The 18,903-nt window shown below is 39.6% G+C and overlaps 1 protein-coding gene across 29 annotated transcripts in view; it reads left to right on the top strand.

Annotated features, from left to right (window-relative positions):
• Positions 1-18,903, top strand: part of CACNA1C (calcium voltage-gated channel subunit alpha1 C) — a 475,146-nt gene that overhangs the window by 353,817 nt on the left and 102,426 nt on the right. For all 29 annotated transcript variants that reach the window (XM_071767749.1, XM_071767851.1, XM_071767801.1 and 26 more), the window contains 4 exons: positions 1,871-1,961; positions 10,816-10,842; positions 13,442-13,602; positions 14,406-14,631. In XM_071767749.1, coding sequence (XP_071623850.1) covers positions 1,871-1,961; positions 10,816-10,842; positions 13,442-13,602; positions 14,406-14,631 — 505 coding nt within the window. The remainder of the gene's footprint in view (positions 1-1,870; positions 1,962-10,815; positions 10,843-13,441; positions 13,603-14,405; positions 14,632-18,903) is intronic.

The raw sequence follows: 18,903 nt of genomic DNA, 5'->3' as shown, positions 1-18,903 counted from the left end.
TGTACACGCCTTGCTTTTTCTATTGCTTGTGCAGTGTCCTCTTCATGCATCCAAGAGAATAAGCTGCTCTGCAAATCAGTCTCGTGCTAGTGTCTTAAAATTTTATTTCCATTTGCAAATAAGCTCAAATATGTCTTAAAAGTGCTTTACCCCATCTCCAAAGCTGACTTGTGAAATATCAACATTTTGGGTTTCTTCTTGAAGGGACCAAGAATTTTAATTATGAATGTTATTTTTTCTTTCAGCTTACTTGACTGTTTCATGTACCTCAAAATATAAATTCAGTTGATTCCTTAATTTGTCTTTCCAAATAGACAAGAAGTAAAACACGTAGTCTTCATAAAGGAATGGGCACCACTGGAGAGAAATGTTTCTTAGTTATGTCAGGAGTGCTAGAGAGTCCATTATTTCACATGGTCATAAGAATACAGCACAAGAACTTCAGATTTCCTAAGACATATGTTGTAAGCTTGTGAGTTGTTGGGATGGAATGAAGGAAAGACAGTTCTGTTTGAGCAACATTTCTACCATACTGCTTTCAAAACAGAAGCCTAGGACCTCTTTGGAAGAACCTTCTGAGAGCTTTATAGCCTCTGAAAGATTCTGAAATGGTCCCACAGCCCATTAAACTTCTGCCCAATTGAAATGCAGAACATATTTGGTCTACATTGCCTCCTTTTGCACCAAGGTCCCACAAATCCTTATGTTCTTAGTACAGGCTATAAGAAGCCTCTCCAATGGCTAACAGTGCATGCTCTGAGTCTCATCCCAGATATATATCGAACTGCTAACACACGTCATATTCTGAAGTTCTACCAGGCATCTGAGAGATCTGTTATCATTCAGCTCTAAGTATAAGTTTTTTCATTTGTTTATTTGATAAGGTGGGAGAAGGGAAGAGGACATATTGGATCCTGTCCATTGTCCTAACTTACAATGGATGATAAAATAGTAAGGAGTTATTAGAGCTCATATAGGAGCTGGAAGCAACTGTTGGAATGGCAATAATGCTGGTGGGGGGGTGGAGGGTGTTTGATCTGCAGGAGCAAATAAAATACTGAGTTTTGATAACAGATAAAAAAATTGACAGGCCCTTAAATCCAGATGAGAGAGGTTCACAGCTAAGGTTGCTTTCATTTGATGTTTGTTCCATGGCACTTCTGTAAAAGCCTAGGAGATTTAGTCTAGTTCTTAGTTGGTGAGTGTCAAAATAAAGTCTACAACATAGTCCATATTCACCAACTCCTTTACTGGTAATATCTGAATCAGTCAGAGAGTCTGCATTCCCCTCTCATCCCTATAGGGCCAGTCTACATGTGTGAGTCTGAAACACATTAATGGTTAGTATATGATCGGTGAGCCATCAGTATTGTTTATGTGGCACTTGCTATCAGACTAACAGAAGCTGTTTGTCTGAATTCATGTCAGTTGGGTACTTTGCATTCTATTCATAGTACAAAAGATTGGGTGGGCAGTGAGGTGTTTGGGCAGGTGCAAGTAAAGGGGCATTTTTTTAAAAGCATTCCATTGAACCAAACAAAAGCTTCTTGCTGGCTTTGCTAGGTTCTCTGATTTTCAAATGTTTTCATTCATAAAATTTCCAGGAACTGACTCTGAAAAAAAGCTAGCAGCTGCTTCTTCCCTTTTCTTTAGCATTTGAGTAACCTGTGTATGTTCCTGAAGTCTATCTGCCCAACCTGGTCTGTGCAAGCAGGCATTAGACTTGTTCAGCAAATTGCTTTATCCTCAGGAGCTGCAGCTGAAGGTCTTTTCATTAAGCCAGTTCCTTCACTCATGTCATTCATTAATAGACGTGTCAGGTTCTAATGGCCAACCCTCTCTCTTTCTTCCCTTTCTTTGACTCTTGCAGTGAGCATGCCCACCAGTGAGACCGAGTCCGTGAACACAGACAACGTCCCTGGAACAGATATTGAAGGAGAAAACTGCGGTGCTAGGCTAGCGTGAGTACATAAACACAGATATACGGATGTAGGGGTTGGATTGAGCTTGTTGAGTAAAAGCTAGAACAAATGTCAGCCTTTTTAAGGAGAAGAAAGCCCCACAGTGGGTGAAAGCAGAGAGGGCAGAAGATCTATTCATCCCAGTTCTTATCTTAATTGCAATGTAAACTCACTCTGGATGTTACTGGAGAGCCTCTCTGTTTACATAGGTGTAAATAAAGCACAGAATGTCCAGGATAAGCAAATCTGGTTCTGTGTAATAGCTCAAAGAAGTATTGATGGGTAGCAGTGTTCATATTTAAAAATTCTTCTTTGGTGGAAAATAATCAAATCCAGTAAATGTAGACCAAATAGTGGAAATTACTGGTCTATTTTCATTTCTGAAATTTTTCCTGTACACTTTACAGTCTCTTGTAATAGAAAATACATGAATGATAACTCCTATCCTGCAGCCTGAATTACACCCTTCAAATGCTGAACACAATGCTGCAGTGACAAGGAAATAAATTTATTAGTAAGGAATAATGTCTCCTGAAATTGCACCATTGCAGTTAATGGAGATGCTCAAGAATGTGACAGAAAGCACCAACGGAATACCATATTATATGTTGTGTTTTATAGCATCACAGAGAGAAATAATGAGCAAGAGGAGACCTTTCTTCCCTTTTGCATGACTTGAACAAGAACAGACTTTATGCTGTGGGGGAATATGTTAGTCCCTGCAGATTTCCATGAAAAATGGGCTAAGCATATCAGTGCTGTAGCTTGTACCATGCTGGAGTATTCTGATACTCTTTCCTGTCCTTAGGCATAACTTGAGCCCTTTGGTGTTGGTGAAATGCTCATCATAAGTGTGTAAGAAATTATCTGGTCTCTCAGAGCTGTGGTCCAACTGCCCCAATGTTCACATCCTGACAGTGATAGGAGGTCAGGTGCACAAGCCTGGCCATTTCCTATGCTGTAGTCCCCTGCCGTTCGTGAATTTATCTGAACCCACTAACACTGTCTCTCATTGCAATCTCCTGTGGCAACAAATTTCAGAAGTTTGCTACCATCTGTTTAGGAAAGTACTTTCTTGTATCTGTTTTAAGCTGATCCACTACTACTTACAGTCAACATTGTTTCCTACTAATACTGTGAGATTTAGTGATCAACAGTTCCACATTCATCTTATCTAGCATTTTATGACTTTGTAAACCTTGATTGTATCTCCCGCGCAGTCTTTACCCCCTCTACAAAGTGAAGTGGAGGAGATCATATCCGCTTTACAAATGTGATATGTAGAATATGTTGTAAATTCAATCTGTTGTCCTGTAAGCATCAGCTCACAAACTTACAAACTCCAGAAGACATAAGGAATAATTTGTGATAGCTTTCCTTCACCTGCCCACTGCTACTCACCTGCTGAGTCCTTGAGTTTAGTTTATGAACCCTTTTCTGAAGATACAAGACTAGATCCATTCATAGCACTGATGCAGCTGTAGCCCTTTCTTTAGCACTCCACCAAGAAGCTATATGTGACAAGAGCTGCTTGTGCTCTTGTCACATTACAGAAAGCAGCAGCTGGATATGTGACCACTTATTCCAGCTGGATCCAATTTGGAGAACCATCTCTATTCTGCAGTTGTGGCTCCCAAAACAATAGGTCCCCTGGTGCTACCCAGAGCCAACAACAATGGCAACTGTTACTATGACATTGCATATATTTTTAATATTACAGCTTGCATTAATTTAATGTCCTTAATCTCGAAGGATCCTAAAGCACTTTACAAACTGTAAAGCAGGGATTGTTTTCACAGCGTTCAAGTTCAGCCACCTTCAGGGTAAAATCTGACAGATGTTTAAAAACAAAGGGCACAAGTGTATGAGGAGAGGTATAAAGGATAGCTATGTATGAGGGATAGCTTGTTTTTTGCTGAAACTGCATGGGGAATTTTAGCAAGCAGAACATAATTATCTTGGCTGGAGCGTGGCCAGGATAGCTGAAGTTAGACCCAACTCTAAAGATAAATATTACTTAGAATGTTGTTTACTTAAAATAGCCCGCAGGAGAATGGCCATACTGTGATCTGGCCCCACAGTCACTATTCTCCTCGTATTGGGAGAAATGATGGCTACACCAAACAGATTTTAGGGAAGAAGGTATAGAAAAATGACTGGAAAACAACTTCATTTCTTCTTCCCATGTCACAAATGTTAAAAAAGGGACTTAAGTTTCACAAGAGCAGGACATGTAAGATTCAGGGACATAAGCAATTTCCTTGCCATTTTACACTTCATTTGAAAATGAGTGATGAATAGTAAAGGAACTGAAGTCTTTTATTGAGGCGGGTGCTTTTTTACCCCTTACCCAAGGACAGCTAAGATCCTCAAGGCCTCACTCAGATTGCTTTTCATCTCTAAGCGATGGATAGGCTCCTTCATCCAAAATGAGTGACTGTATTATTGTATTTGAAATTCTGGAGCGGGATGAACATTTTTCCAATTCCTCCTGCTTTTGTAAAATGTTTGTTTCAAACTTGTGAGCTGCAAATACCTTAGTTATGGCTAAATTCAGATCTACCTTTGATTCAGAGACTTGGAGTCCTCTCTGGTTTGCTTTTTTACTGCATGACACTCTCAAGCAGGCAGAAAAACTAGCTTTCCTGTGTTCAAGAAGTATTAAGTCCCCTTCTCACCTAGTCCTCATTTAAACCCCCTATAGGCCAATATTCTGTCTAGAACATAAAAATGTAAGCAAGAATTTATTTCAGCATTTTCTTTTATTGGAACCTGACTAAGAGAATCAGAATTCGGCCCCGTGTTCAAGAATAGAGATAATTCATGTGGGAAGTCAATTGAGTTTTTCAAATTAATTCCTCATCTAGTATTTGTGAATTTCAGTAAGCATTCATAATTACAGTCATGCCATCCTGATTAAGACTAAGATCCTGTTGAAGACTAGGCCTGGATTTCTAAGCAGTCATCTGCCCTCTGGAATTTGCTTTTACAGTGGAAGTGGATAGGCAAACTTTTTGTTTGACTGTTAAGTTTCCTCTATTGCACATGAGTCTTCATTTTTACCTGCCTGCTAAAATCACCTAGTGACCATGAATCCCCATTGCCTTCCTATAAATTTTTTTTTCCCAGAGGGCAGAGGCTGCACTGGGCAAGTTGCTACCAGATATGACTGAAGTAACAGGGAGATTTCAAGTCTAAGGTAATATATCTATTTATTTAGTGGCATCAGACTGCTAGGGCATTTAACCACCCCAGCACCAACACCATAGTAACAGGATGAGCTTTCCATCATCAGTACACTCATGTTAGAATGAAAAAAGTACCCAGGACACTGAAAGAAAAAACATTGTTATTGAAGATAACTTAGAATTACTGGGTGTTCTTTCTGTTCTTATAAAAAACTATAGAGCTTTGAAAGGCTGGGTCTGTAAATGGCAGAAAGACGTGCTTGAGAAGCCAGGATCAAGAATGCCTTTTGGAAAAGATCTTCCCTGGCAGCCTTTCTCAGCTCCACAGAGACATATGCTGAGTGAGATCAAGAGAGTACCTCTCAAACACAAGCTATCTTCTACTGATGAATTGTCTCAAAGAAGCTTTTGTTTCTATAGTATCCATATTATAGAAACTGCCTCCATCAGCTGTGCTGTCTGGACCAATGCCAGTCTTCAAACCAGCAGAAGGAATTTCAGAAAGAATCTAACATGTAAACCTTCTTTGCTTATTGTGTAAATCCAGTGTCTTGGAACTCAAACAGGAAAAGAAACCTCATTCATATTAATTCCTGGTGTAATTCTGTTGCCATCAGAAGAGCTGTGGCAGGGAGTAGTTATCTTCTTAATATGGGGGTTAGCTTTATTAGGCATACGACTTTGAAAAAAGGTTTTGTAGTGTTCAACAGGACATTGAAAAGCATCCCACAACTTCTGTCATCCTGTTATGGTTTTGCCTTGAACTGCACTGACATCTATCCTGCAGTAGAAATGCAACACACAACCACTTTTATCCTCAAGGACATTTGGAAATGGACCTTACCTACTTCTGATTTGTCACAACTTTAATAACCTGTTGCCTCTGAGTACAAAGAAATGTGTTTCCTCTGCAGCAAGCCTCAGTGGGATAAACCCAGAACTAGGAGCAATGAGTTTCTGTTTACAGGATATCTTTATACCCAGGACTTGGCAATAGCGAGTAATTTCCCTGAGCCTCTACAGTTACTGCTGTGCAGGGGCTTGGATTCCTGAGGACAGGCTATTGCTCATAATCAGTAGTAATCTGTTCTGTGCGGGATGTCAGTATATATAATCTTCCAATACAACCAGAATGTTAATTTTCTAGCACAACCAGACAGATCTGGAGTGCCACAATAGAGCTTGCTTTTATACATATGTATTAGTTATAAAAAAGACCTTTGTGGGAACTAATGTTTCATAAAGCCTCAATAGAAAAGTGAAGCACTTGAGCTCAAAGGGGAAAAGAGCTTAAAATTATCTGCTTTCACTGAAACAATAAGCCACTTGGTGTTTTCACCTTGGTCAGGATTTCCATATATTTTGGGGACAGTTCAACTGCTTTTTCCATCAAAGAGGGTTAAAAGGATAAAAGAAATTGAACTTACACTGGCTTTCTTACTTGAAAACTGTGTGTCCTGAAAATACTATGAATTATGACAGTTTTCTGTGGTGTCTGAACCAGCAGTGATTTTCCCTTGGAGCTTTTCTGGCTGGGAACACAATTCCCATGCAGTTCTTGCAATAACCAATGTAGGAGCCAATGGTAAAAGTGAAAGAGTCAGTTTGCTTACAGGTTTGATATAGTTGCTGCTGGTTTTCACCTTATTTCACCTTATTAAAAGATAGTCTTCTTCCTTCCATCTTCCCCCAAGACTGCATCACATCAGAAGATAAGAAAAGTCTGCCAAAAGCTCTGAAACCACTGGTGACTTTAGCAGGAAAACACACAGGATCGACCCGTATGTGTCAGCCTCAGCTACTGCTCTCCAATTTATTATAAGGAAGGTGCTTTCATGTTCACAGTCAGCTCTAGATATGTGTCTGAGCGACAGTAGCATGCCCTTGTGGAAGAGGAATTATCTTCCTACTTCAGATTCAGTGACAGAACTTGCCTATGACTTGCCCCGGGGATAGTAAGATTATTCACTAAATGCTGAAGTAAGAAACATCAGAAGAAGCATCACTCTGTGGACTCTGCTGAAATTCAGTGATTGCCTCAGCAGGAGGACCTCAGTCCACATCACAGCTCATGTTCTTCAGGGCCAGTCTTCTGTTCCGTGTTGCTGGAAGCTTTTAATTAATGGTCAGAAATGAGAAATGGTCATTGCATGCCCCTCTAGTGTTAATTGCATTGTACAGGCAGAAGGATGGAGTCCCATTGCTTCAGTGTGAATCACAGTGGCATAGCTGAGCGCAGATCTTGGTCCTAACACTTCAGTAAACTGAGAGATTATCAGATATGCAGCATGCATTCCTGAAAATGTCATTCCACTATATGCTCTTGTCCACAGTAATATGTGGAAAAAAAAACCCTTGGGTGGGCATCTTCTGTCCAGGTATGCCAGCATCCCGACTAGAAGGAACGAAATGTCATCAGCAGGAATAGAGAGAGGGAAAAATGTTATGCTCTTTGACTGTTCGCTGCATGAACGCACAGTACTGCACCAAAACAGAACCAACATCACACCAGTTTTGTGTTCTCACAGTTTTAAAATCTGCTGGATTTCTACAGTGCAGCTCTTTGGATGTTCCCCAAAGCTGTGTAGAACAGAGAGGCATAGTAAGTAAATTTCTGTGTTTTACTGAGATCTTTTATTAGTATCCAAGGGCTTTTCTAAGTCCTCATGAAGATAGTTGTCTATAAGAGGGAGCATATAGTGTAAAAATAGTTGTGACTAGCATACCAGACAATTTCATGGTCATGGGTAGTGCCTTCTACACCCAGAAAATGTTTCTAACGTGGCCTTTGTGTCACGCTTAGAGATCTATAAAATTTTTCCCTAATTGTTTGTTGTGTATAAAATCATACAAAGTCCTCAGTGCCTGTTATACAAGAATGTCACAACCTTCACAAGTGCACAGTTTCTTCTCTCTGGTGTTGATCATGAACAAAGAAATGAAGGCTTCATCTCTCAGATTGTAGCATATCTTGCACGTTTGAATTGTGGTGGTTATCCTGAGCTTATGCTGATAAAATCTTTAAATTTTACTGTATGTGGTACATGACTGTGTAAAGTTAGAAGAGCTTTAGGGAATTTAAAAGATAACTAGCCAGAGTAGAGGTCTGATTTTTGTATTTGTCTTTCTAAATTATAATCTATGTTACATGGTTCCTATGAAAGAAACACTAGTGTTTTTTTCTATAGACTCGTATACCATGATTTTAAAAATCAGTTTCTCAACACATTCCAGAGATGGACAGAAATGGGGACACTCTCTTTCTTGAAATGACATAAAGGTCGCAGGATACTATAGATTCAAGAGATCTGTGTTTAAACTTATTAAAGAATCTGTTCCACATGGAACTCCTGGCAAGTGCCAGTTTGGAGTATCACAAAGGGGCCACAGCAAGTTCCCCAAATCCAGAATATTTGACAGCCTCTAGTGATGTTATGAAAGTTTATATATATATGGCTTAATTAATGCTTGTTTTGAAAGACAACAGTTTCTTGACCTTAAGGGTCATTTGAAATATTTGTTTCAGGTTCGGGCACAGTGTTTTCAGAATCAATTATTATACAGTTCATGTTTTCAAAATTTTGTTTCACTCTTGTATTCTGCCTCTAAATATAAATCTCTTCCTCCTTCCTTGTCCTGTCCTATATATATAACACACCCACATATGATAAAGCCTTCTGCCATAGCAGTAAGGCAATGGTGGCGGAGGGGCTGTAGGTAACCTGTAGGCACACTGAATGCACTTGGCTGCTGCTCACAATGCTCCAAAGATATAATTATCTCATGCATGATGAGTACGATACCTGCCACATCTCTTCCGCTTAAATAAATAAAAGACTCCTTAAATGCCCCATACCTTCCTTACTGGAAGCCATTAGCCAGAGAGGTCACCAGAGGACTTCACTCCCTGTCACTCGTTTTCCATCTAGCAGGTTCCCTATGACATCTCTCTTGCTCTCTTTCCCCCCTCCCCAGCCTTTTTCCATGAAAGTCCTTGCCATTTCCTTTCCAATGCCCAGCTTCCTCCTTCATTGTGACTTTTTCTTTTTTTTTTTTCCCCCCGTCTTTGTGTGAGCTTTCTTTCCTGTTGCCTCTAAGTGTGATCCATTACAGTTTGTAGACAGGGCTTACCAAGCTATAATTCTTAGTGAGAAGTTGGGATAGTGTTAACATCAGGGATACTCTTTGTAGGTGCTTCACTTCTCATCACTGTTAAAGCTTTCTTTGACACTGAAGCATAATTTAGCATTCTGTTCAGCTAGTTCATTATTTCTTCTTTATCAAAAGAGTTCTTGAGTATGTCTCTAACCACACTGTTGCCTCGTATGTGGCCTAGACAAGCTGCCTGTGACACAGCAGGAATGATGTTTTCAGTGCAAAGGCTTTTTCTATTTTTTATTTTTTGGCTTGGACCATCTGCTGTTGAAATGTTCCTCTCACTAAAATCTCTTCCACATAAGGAACTGACCCATCACTGATTACTTGTCAGTGACTGGTGTCCTCAAACAGGGACATGACCATTTTTAAGACTGTTACAGAAAGTAGTGCTAGATGCTTTAAGAAGTACTTTGTCCCATGTATACTAATGGTGATTCTTATTTTTAAGCCAATACAGTAGGACTTTTGCTGACTGTTGTCAACAATTAATCACTTTCCTATCACAGAGGGAACCTTAAGAAATGTTTCAGCCTAAGAGAAATATCTTGTTCATAGTCACTGCCCAGATTCTCATTCCTTCTACCATTTGTAATAGATTTTGTAGCTACCTAAATCACTTCTGACTCATGTCATTGCATCTACACACCTTTATTTCTCTCTCTGCTCCATTACAAATGTACTAAAATACAGCTAAAGAGTTCAGAGGCTTTAAAGGACATATGTCAAGCAGAGCAAAACAATGATTAGAGAACTGGGCTCTGTCTCTAGCTCTGCCTATGACTTCTCATAAAAAGCTAGGATTAGATATTTAAATACATACATATAGAGGGAACACGTTCAAATTTTCGTGAATGCTTAATTCCCAAAATTTCACTGATAGCAACAGAATCTGTTAATGTTCAGACCCTTTTGAATTCAAACCGATTTACATAGATAGCAAAGACAAATAAGTGTTAGTATCTAAGTTTAACAATATCCACCACATGCTGTTTTTCCCTCAATTGCTGGGGAAAAAAAAAAGAAAGTGTTATTTTCCCCATGGTTTTATAATGTGCTTATATATCCTGAAGTGATAGGTGATGTGTGAAAGCAACAAGTCTGTCTGTATAAAGGCATAAATATTTCAATATATAAAAAAAAACAAACTAGTGACTAAAAGAAAAAAGATGCATACTTGAAAGATAGATTTGGTAGCAGATATAGAGCATCCCTAGCACAAGCCCAGCCTTTTACCTAAGAGAAGAGCTAGTTCACTGATCTCTGTGGGGGGTAGGATTCCAGTACATCACAGCTCCTGCTTCCTGACTCCCAACAAAATACAGGATTTGTGTATCAGGGAATTCTAGCCCTGCCCAGTGCCTACATTGACTTAAAGAGGATTTAAGAGGAAAGTAGTATCCATTAAAATTTTGATTGAGATTAACTTTGTCACTTTCTATTGCTATTTTCATAAAAGCCTGGGAGGTATGAGACAGCTTCAGATTTTAATGGCTGTTCTTATCTTTCAGGCATCGAATCTCAAAATCAAAGTTTAGGTAAGTAAATTGACTTTTGTTCCTTTCCACTGATTTTGTTCCTTGCTTTGTGAAGTGGTTTACTCTTGCACCTGTGGGACAGAGTGGTGATTTTAGGACATACTGCTAAGCTTGTCAAATTTTATTTAATTTTTCATCTATCAAAAATAAGGTCCTTTTTATTAACTTCATAATGAAATAAGGCACGGGAACTACTGCCACTGTTTCACTCAGATGTACCCATCTTATTGCTACCTACATATCTCAAGATATAAAAGAAGAAGAAATCACATAATTATACTGCATCTGTCAACATCAACCCTAGCAGCTCAAGGATCTCTTTTTTGCACTATTCTACTTTGCTAGATCTTTCAGCTGATAAGTTTTGCATCTCACTTGTGAAAAGCTCCCTTCCACCATGGGATATGTGGAGGTTTTATGGTGATATTTGTTCTTCTGTTGACTTAAAGCTTTTGAAAATGTGAAGCAGACCCCTCATGGTCATTTGTGGTTTCAAGGTTTACTGAATTCATGGAACCTGGTTGTCGAGGTTTCTAGTTCTCCAGGAGAGCCCAGCTGCCTCCATAACCCTGAATCCAAAGTCATTTTTATATAAAAATCAAATTGATTTATAGAATAACTGGAACAAATGAGAAACATTGTTCTTCAATGTACCTAAATAATGAACAGTAATGTAAATTCAGGAATGCTCAGATGCAGACGAGCTAGCTACATGCATCCCTGTGCAAAGACTTGCATGCATTATCACATTGTTACAATCTGTGGATTTATTTGTATGTAGGCGTAACTACAAAAATATCACCTGTATCATTGCATCATCATGGGCATGCTCCTTTGTGCAGGAGTACACACAGAAGTGTGTTGGATTGCTAATGATTTAATTACATGCCCATGAAATGTTGTGGTCATTTTGAAAGTTGAGACAACTGTTTTTTCACGGAAAGGGTGATCAGATATTGGAACGGGCTGCCTGGGGAGGTGGTGGACTCGTCGTCCCTGGAGACATTTAAAAAGCGACTCGATATGGCACTCAGTGCCATAGTCTAGTGACTGTGGTGGTAGTTGTTCAAGGGTTGGACTCGATGATCTCTGAGGTCCCTTCCAACCCAGCCTATTCTATGATTCTATGATTCTATGTTTCTTGTCTCAAATCCACTGCAGGGCACACAACCTTTATTAAACGTTCATGCTAGCTAGACTAGGTGCCTTTATAAAGTGCATGACTAAGACAGCTGGGATTTGATTACCTGTAAAAATGTTGCAAAATTCATTCATGTTCACATTCCCTGGGTTTAGTTTATATAGATGCTGAACCCTGACCATGAGGTTGGCCACAGTTTATCACTGGTTATACAAGAGAAGGCTAACAAAGAAAAGTTCTTTTTTCCTGTAATATTTTCAATGTGTGTGTCTCTAAAGAGACATGCACACATGCACACACATGCATATATGTATATAACATCTATATAAAAATATTAGATTTATTATACAGTGGCAAGTGTTGCCTGGAAACAGGTTGCTATGCAAGTTAAATTCTGAAGAGTAGGAGGTGTGTAATTAGCTTTAAATATCTTCTGTGGTTAGTAATTACCCTCAGAAATCAGTGACACAAGGGAATGTGTTCATGGAAGGCAAGTTTTAGAAGGTCTGTTGATTAGCAAATGATATCTGTAGTTCTAGGCCTGAAGATGCAATGCTGAGGTCCCCTAGATTTTGTTTTTCTGTTCAGAGTTAGCCCTCAAATTGGGCTTAATCCTTAACATTCCTGAATGCTAGAAATGCTCCATGGATTTTATTTGACCTTACCTCTCCAAGGACTTAATCCACAGGTCCATGGTACATGGTGGGTTTCTTTTCATAGACTATCCTGAGACTCTGCAAGGTCCTATTGCAGTCCATAAGTATTAAATACGAAAAGAATAATTATTTTTGTGGGACCTGAGTTAAAAACCCTCTCAGGTTAGAGGCAATGGATGACTTAGTCAAGATAGTTGCCTGGAGAAGAGGATGCTTGGAGGTGACCTTATGGCTTATTTCCAGTACTTGAAGGGGAGCCTACAGGTGTGTAGAGAGAGGGCAAAAGAGAATAGTTTAAACCTTAAAGAGGGGAGATTTAGATTAGATATTAGGATGTAATTCTTTACTGTGAGAGTGGTGAGATGGTAAACAGGGTGCACAGGGAAATTGTGGCTTCCCCCTCCCTGGAAGTGTTCATCCAACCCAGGTTGGATGAGTTCTTTAGCAACCTGGTCTAGTGGTAGGTGTCCCTGCTCATGCAGGGGGGTTGGAACTGGACAGTCTTTAAGGTCTCTTCCAACAGTAGCCATTCCATAATTCTAAGACATTGTTTGAAGTTTATTTATTAACCCAAAAATATTGCAAATTGGTTTCAGAATAACTGTGTTCCTGTAGCTAAAGGAAGGATGGTAGCAACTGTCGACTCAGATGAGAGTGAGAGAACATTTCTCAGGCTGAACTTTAAAGTTACTCTCAGCCACTCTTGAACAATAGATCAAGAGCAGAGTGTCTCTTGACTGAAATTTGAAATAGCCTAGGGATCTCTATCTGAAAAGAATTTTTCCTTTTCCAATTTTCCAAGTCGCTACTGGCGCCGATGGAATCGATTCTGCAGAAGAAAGTGCCGTGCTGCTGTCAAGTCCAATGTTTTCTACTGGCTCGTGATCTTCCTTGTGTTTCTCAACACCCTCACCATTGCCTCTGAACACTACAACCAGCCAGACTGGCTCACAGAGGTTCAAGGTGAGGAGAGGCTGATAGCTCTGTTTATTATGGTCATGTCAAGAAAGAGGGCTGAGGGAGGAGCTGATGCATCAGGCCACAAAATGTAAAAAGGACCATATACAGCTTAAGGTAGATCTCTGTCTGAGAAGGATCTCAGGTAATAGAACAAAATACCTGCCCACAAGGGAAGAAGCTTCATGGAAAACCTAAGCTCCTTGTTTCCAGCCAAAGCACATTCTACTGAGTATAAGAGAAATCAGGAGCTTATGCTAAATATATATTTGCAGCAACTGGATTCCCAATTTATGGATAGTTACTAAGGTTCTCCACAATTTTCCTTGAAACAGCGTTTATGGCACATTCTAGTTACCAGGGAGGTGAGGAGGGGAGAGTGATTTGTAAAGTTCTTCTGTCTGCAGAACAGTTGAATCCTCACTGGAGGTGAGAGCAGCTGAAAAGCTTAATTAAGCAACAGTAGGTAGCACAGCAGCTCTTCTATTCCCACTCTCATCTGCAGATGACAAGTGTGATGGGAGGTTGTGCACAGGAAGGCATGTCTCTGGCATGGAGGTCGAGTGATTGTGTAATACATCACAGCTGTATGTGCAATACGTAAGAATCTTGTAAGCATCTTTGTAAAACATTTCTCTGGATGAGATGTCCACACTTTTGAAGTCCATTCATTGGAGCAAGTTTATATGAAGTTAATCTTCCAGACTGATCCCTGAAGGGGTTTCTTATAGACAAGGGACAATGGATAGCTGTGATGAACTTTCCACTAAGTTTCATTAATCTCTTTCTTTTTTTCTGTTTTTCATGAGACACTGCCAATAAGGTGCTGCTAGCTCTTTTCACGGCTGAGATGCTGCTGAAGATGTACAGCCTTGGTCTCCAGGCCTATTTTGTGTCCCTCTTCAACCGCTTTGACTGTTTCATTGTGTGTGGAGGAATCCTGGAAACAATTCTGGTTGAGACAAAGATCATGTCACCACTGGGCATCTCAGTATTGAGATGTGTTCGACTCCTAAGGATATTCAAAATCACAAGGTACTTTTATGGTTTTTGTGAATGAAGGAGGGCTGCTGCTCAGTGTACAACATATATACATATAAGTCACTCACATCCCTGTTTTTTCACTTTTTCTACCATTAGTTGGTGGTGAAAGTGCTAAGTTGACAGTCCTTCTCTTCTGAAGTCTGGGGTAGGATGGGGAGAGCTCTATAAATAGGATATCTCTGAAGTGAGTGGTAGGTCCTGGTGAGGAGTCTGGCACAAGGGGCTGGTGGAAGCTGTTCCATGCTTTGAGCCAAGTCAGTGTTTGACAGAGGAACCCATGCCAGGTCCAGTAGGAGATAGTGTGAACACCAGCTTGCTAGGACATTGCTAGCCCTTCTTCAAAGGAGTCAGGCATATAGCAGCAGCTTGAAGTAGATACCACACTTTTTCATACTCCAGTGTCCCCTCTTTTTCCTTTTCTTTCTTTCTTTCTCCTCTCCCTCTACATAAAGACACACTGTTACCTATTAAAAAGTCTCTGCTTCCTGCAGCTAGGCAACTCCAAAGCACCAGCTTGGTTAGGGAGTTTTTCAGCTTGACTGGAGGTTGTTGGAGAGATCAGCTCCCAGCTTGCCCACATGAGAACTCTTGGAATAAATTTATCCAAGTGCTCACCTGAAGTAGGACAAGGCTTGCCTTCTCCTTGTGGGTACCAGTCAGCACCATAAAAGCTTGACTGAGGTGGTAAAAGTGCATTTTCTGCAAACTCATCTGTGAAAACATCTCTAGAATTGCTACATATTTCCGCAAAAGAAATTTCAGACAAATTTGAGACAAAATCAGATGAGCAGATGAGAAAAGACCATGGCAGAGCTGTGCGGTAGAAGAAAACAAACAAAAACCAACCAAACAAACAAAATCAGATTTGGACTTGTGCACCAGACAAGGTTTAACCCTTAAAGCTTCTGAGCCTCAACTGTCTGTCAGAGTGGATGGTTTTGAGGGTTAGATGGCAGACACAGAAAATCAGCTTACAGTCTTAGAGAGAGAGGCCAAAGCAAGACTACAAATATTCTGTTTAGATGTGTGATCATAGGACAGGGAAAACTGTCCCAACTAAAAAGAGTTTTCAGCAAGAAATGCATCTTTGTCTTTTCAGAAATAGTGGGGATCTCTGGTCTGGTGACTGTTTTTCCTGGATCCCTGAGTCTGCAAATGTTCATTCAGAGTCCCAGGTCTGGTTTCTGAGGAAACCAGTAGCTGTTTGAGGCACTGAGTAATAAGATACACTCAGGGCAACATACCAAAAGCTATAAAAATGCAAGTTTCAACATAGCATCCTGGAGAGGACATTGTTTTTTCAAGACATTTCTCCACTTCTACACAAAATATATAATCTAGCTAAGAGAATAGTCTAAAAGAAAGGCAAATGCTGAGAGAGCATCATTAATACTTTAGGAAGCTTGGCTTATTGTACTAATCAAGTATTCCTAAAGCTTTTTGCAGAGATGTAATATTGAAACCAACCAGCAGTAGGACTAGTTATATTTATTTACCCTCATTCTGCAGGAGAACTAGAATACAATTTTGCATGGAAACAAATATTACCTAGAATAAGTCTCCAGCAATTTGTACAGGGGTCTATGTGTAAAGCACAGAACTGAGGAATAACCGGTAATGAATAATGTATTAATCAGATTTTGACTTCTTTCCTGTTCCTAAAATATTGGCAAGTAGGTTGCAGTAGTCTCAGATTTAAATGTGGGTTTTAATTATTCATAATTTTCTTCATGATTTTTCCCCTCCGTGGGTGAAGTTCACTCTCATGCAGAAGGCCCTAGCACAAGCCTCCAAAGCAGTATTTTAGGCCCACTCATATCTTACTGGAGTAGAGAATATTCTGGCACTGAAGCAAAACTTTTACCTCTGATGTTCTCCAGAAAAATACAGATTTTGCCATTATTCATTCAGCTCTAAATATAATGGTGGTTTATTCACCACATTATCAGTACTGGTTCTTTCTCTCATACCTCCCTGAGTGCAGTGAAAATAAAAATATAATCCTAGAAAGCTGGGAAGAGCAGAGGGAATGATAATGTTTTAAGCCAAGCATACATACATGAGCAGTGACATGGAGGAATACAATGGAGATGGAAAGAGTGATAACCAAGGTTGTTAAAAAGGCACAAAGTAGGAAAATTACTCACGTGAGATTATATCTGTAGGTAGCCTAATCCTTGCATATTTGTATGGATTTTCCATGGTAAACAAGAAACACAATCAAGTTCAGGGTGTGTCAAGATTATACCCTTCTAGGAAAAACACAAATACAGCTCCCTAATATAATAGAAACAAATAAAGACAACATCAGATGAACAATGCATCATTTCAGAAACTGCATTTAGAATTTCAAGGGCAAAAATTTCTTCCAAAATTATAAATATTCTTCAGAATTGTTTAGTCTTATACATTAGACAAGCAGACAATATAATCTGTTTGGTTTAGTCTCCCTAATTTTTACAGGGTTCTGCTGAAAATCTTCTTTGTTAAAAAGAGAAATTATTTTCTCTTTATAAATAGTGCTTTACTGCTTTATGAATTCCTGTGTTTAGTGCTTTATACTTATAAAATAAAGCAATTTATTTGCAACAGCATACTGAAATTTGACATTTTATACATATGGCTTACTACTAGATAAGGCATTGTTAACTGTAGCGAGGAGACACAGGATACCTTTTTTTTTTTGTACCTGCTGTCAAAGTGGTTTTATATTGGATGAATAATGTGGGAAGCTTTCCTGCAATTAAACTGCCAGCTGTTGCTTGCTATTGTTTTAAGCTCTGTGTCTGTGATTGCCAGTATCATAAAGACATAGCGGAAGGTAATGGAGAGGAAAGGGAAGAGAAGAAAAGAACCCATTCTGTTCCAATCCTACAATTCTACAATCCAATTCTACAACTGATTTTTGTGTGAGATGTTGAGCAAACCATTTAACTTCTCTGCATCATTCCTTCATTTTCAAACAGTAGTCTTCATCATGTCCTACTACACTGTTTTGCAGGGTCTCTTTCACTGGCATACTTAAGGGTCTGCAGAGGCCTGCAAGTGGGAGATGTTCAGAAGCACATTCATTTGTATATATGTGTATAGTCATTCTGCAAGTCTGAGGAAGCAGCGGTGCTTTCTCTCATACCTCCCATTTCATTGGGTTTGGGTTTTTTTGTAGTGTATCAACCAAAGAGGGTGAAGTGATGAGAGACTTATTCTTTGTCTGGGCTTCATCCATTCCTGACTTAAAAGCCTTGTGTTTCATTGAGTAAACCCAGATCTCACTGGGGGTGTGTTCATGTTATATCTGCAGCCACCTAATGTGACAGATGGTACCCTCAGTTCAGACATCTAGGAAACTAAGATAAGACAATTGTGATTTTTACATCACAGTCAATTCAATCCTTTTTCCTTTTGCTCCTCTCTCCCCTCCCCCTTGGTTTGTTTACTTTTCTAATGGTGGTGTGTTTCTAGTTAGCACTCTGCACAGCTAAAATAGCACTCATTTTATCACCAGGTCATCTCAGTTAATTGCTTCATGTTTAATAGTTACATAAGAAACTTAATCTCAGGTACTGAGCCATTTGTAAGACATGCAGAGCTGACAAAAGTCCGTGCAGTTGTGCTTGGAGCTAAAAAAACATTAAAGCTTTAAGTCACCAAGAGTATTCAGATGGGTAACAGCTCTACTGTATGCCTCTTAAAGGACGCTGCTAGAAAGATCTAGAAAATGTGTGTCCTGACTGACACTGGAAGGCTTGGAGAGATATTCTGGAACCCAACAGCTTCTGGTTTAAGGATGCTGAAGTCAGTCAAGTTTCATCAGAAATTAATTTTTCGCTCTTCATTGTGATTCCCAACGCTGTCACTTTTCCTTTCTCCCGAAGTGTGAAAGTGTGTGAGCTGTAAGCATAAATGCAAATACAGCGAGCTGCTACATTGCACAGTCAGTGGAGACATTTGGTGGCACTGAGCCCACAGCTTCCATGCCCTTACCTTGACTCTGTAGTTTTTCATTGTTCACTTCTTTAATTGCAGTTAAACTTGAAAGCATTCTAGTTTTCTCTGAAGTGCTGAAGCTGAGCTGAAGGGAAAACATCACAGTTTTCTTTGAAGCTCGGCCACTGGAGATAAACCAGTTGCTGAACTTCAGAAGATATGGTGGTGTCCCTCTGCAGATCAGATTGCTAACCTTCAAAAAGTGATTGTGCGCTCAATCATTCCTGTCTTCCATGGGGCAAGGAAAGTCATCATTTTACACTGACATTTTAAAAA

This window comes from Heliangelus exortis, chromosome 1 (assembly GCF_036169615.1).
Source record: "Heliangelus exortis chromosome 1, bHelExo1.hap1, whole genome shotgun sequence".
NCBI classification, from domain to species: Eukaryota; Metazoa; Chordata; class Aves; order Apodiformes; family Trochilidae; genus Heliangelus; species Heliangelus exortis.
This window is presented reverse-complemented; position numbering and strand designations above follow the sequence as displayed.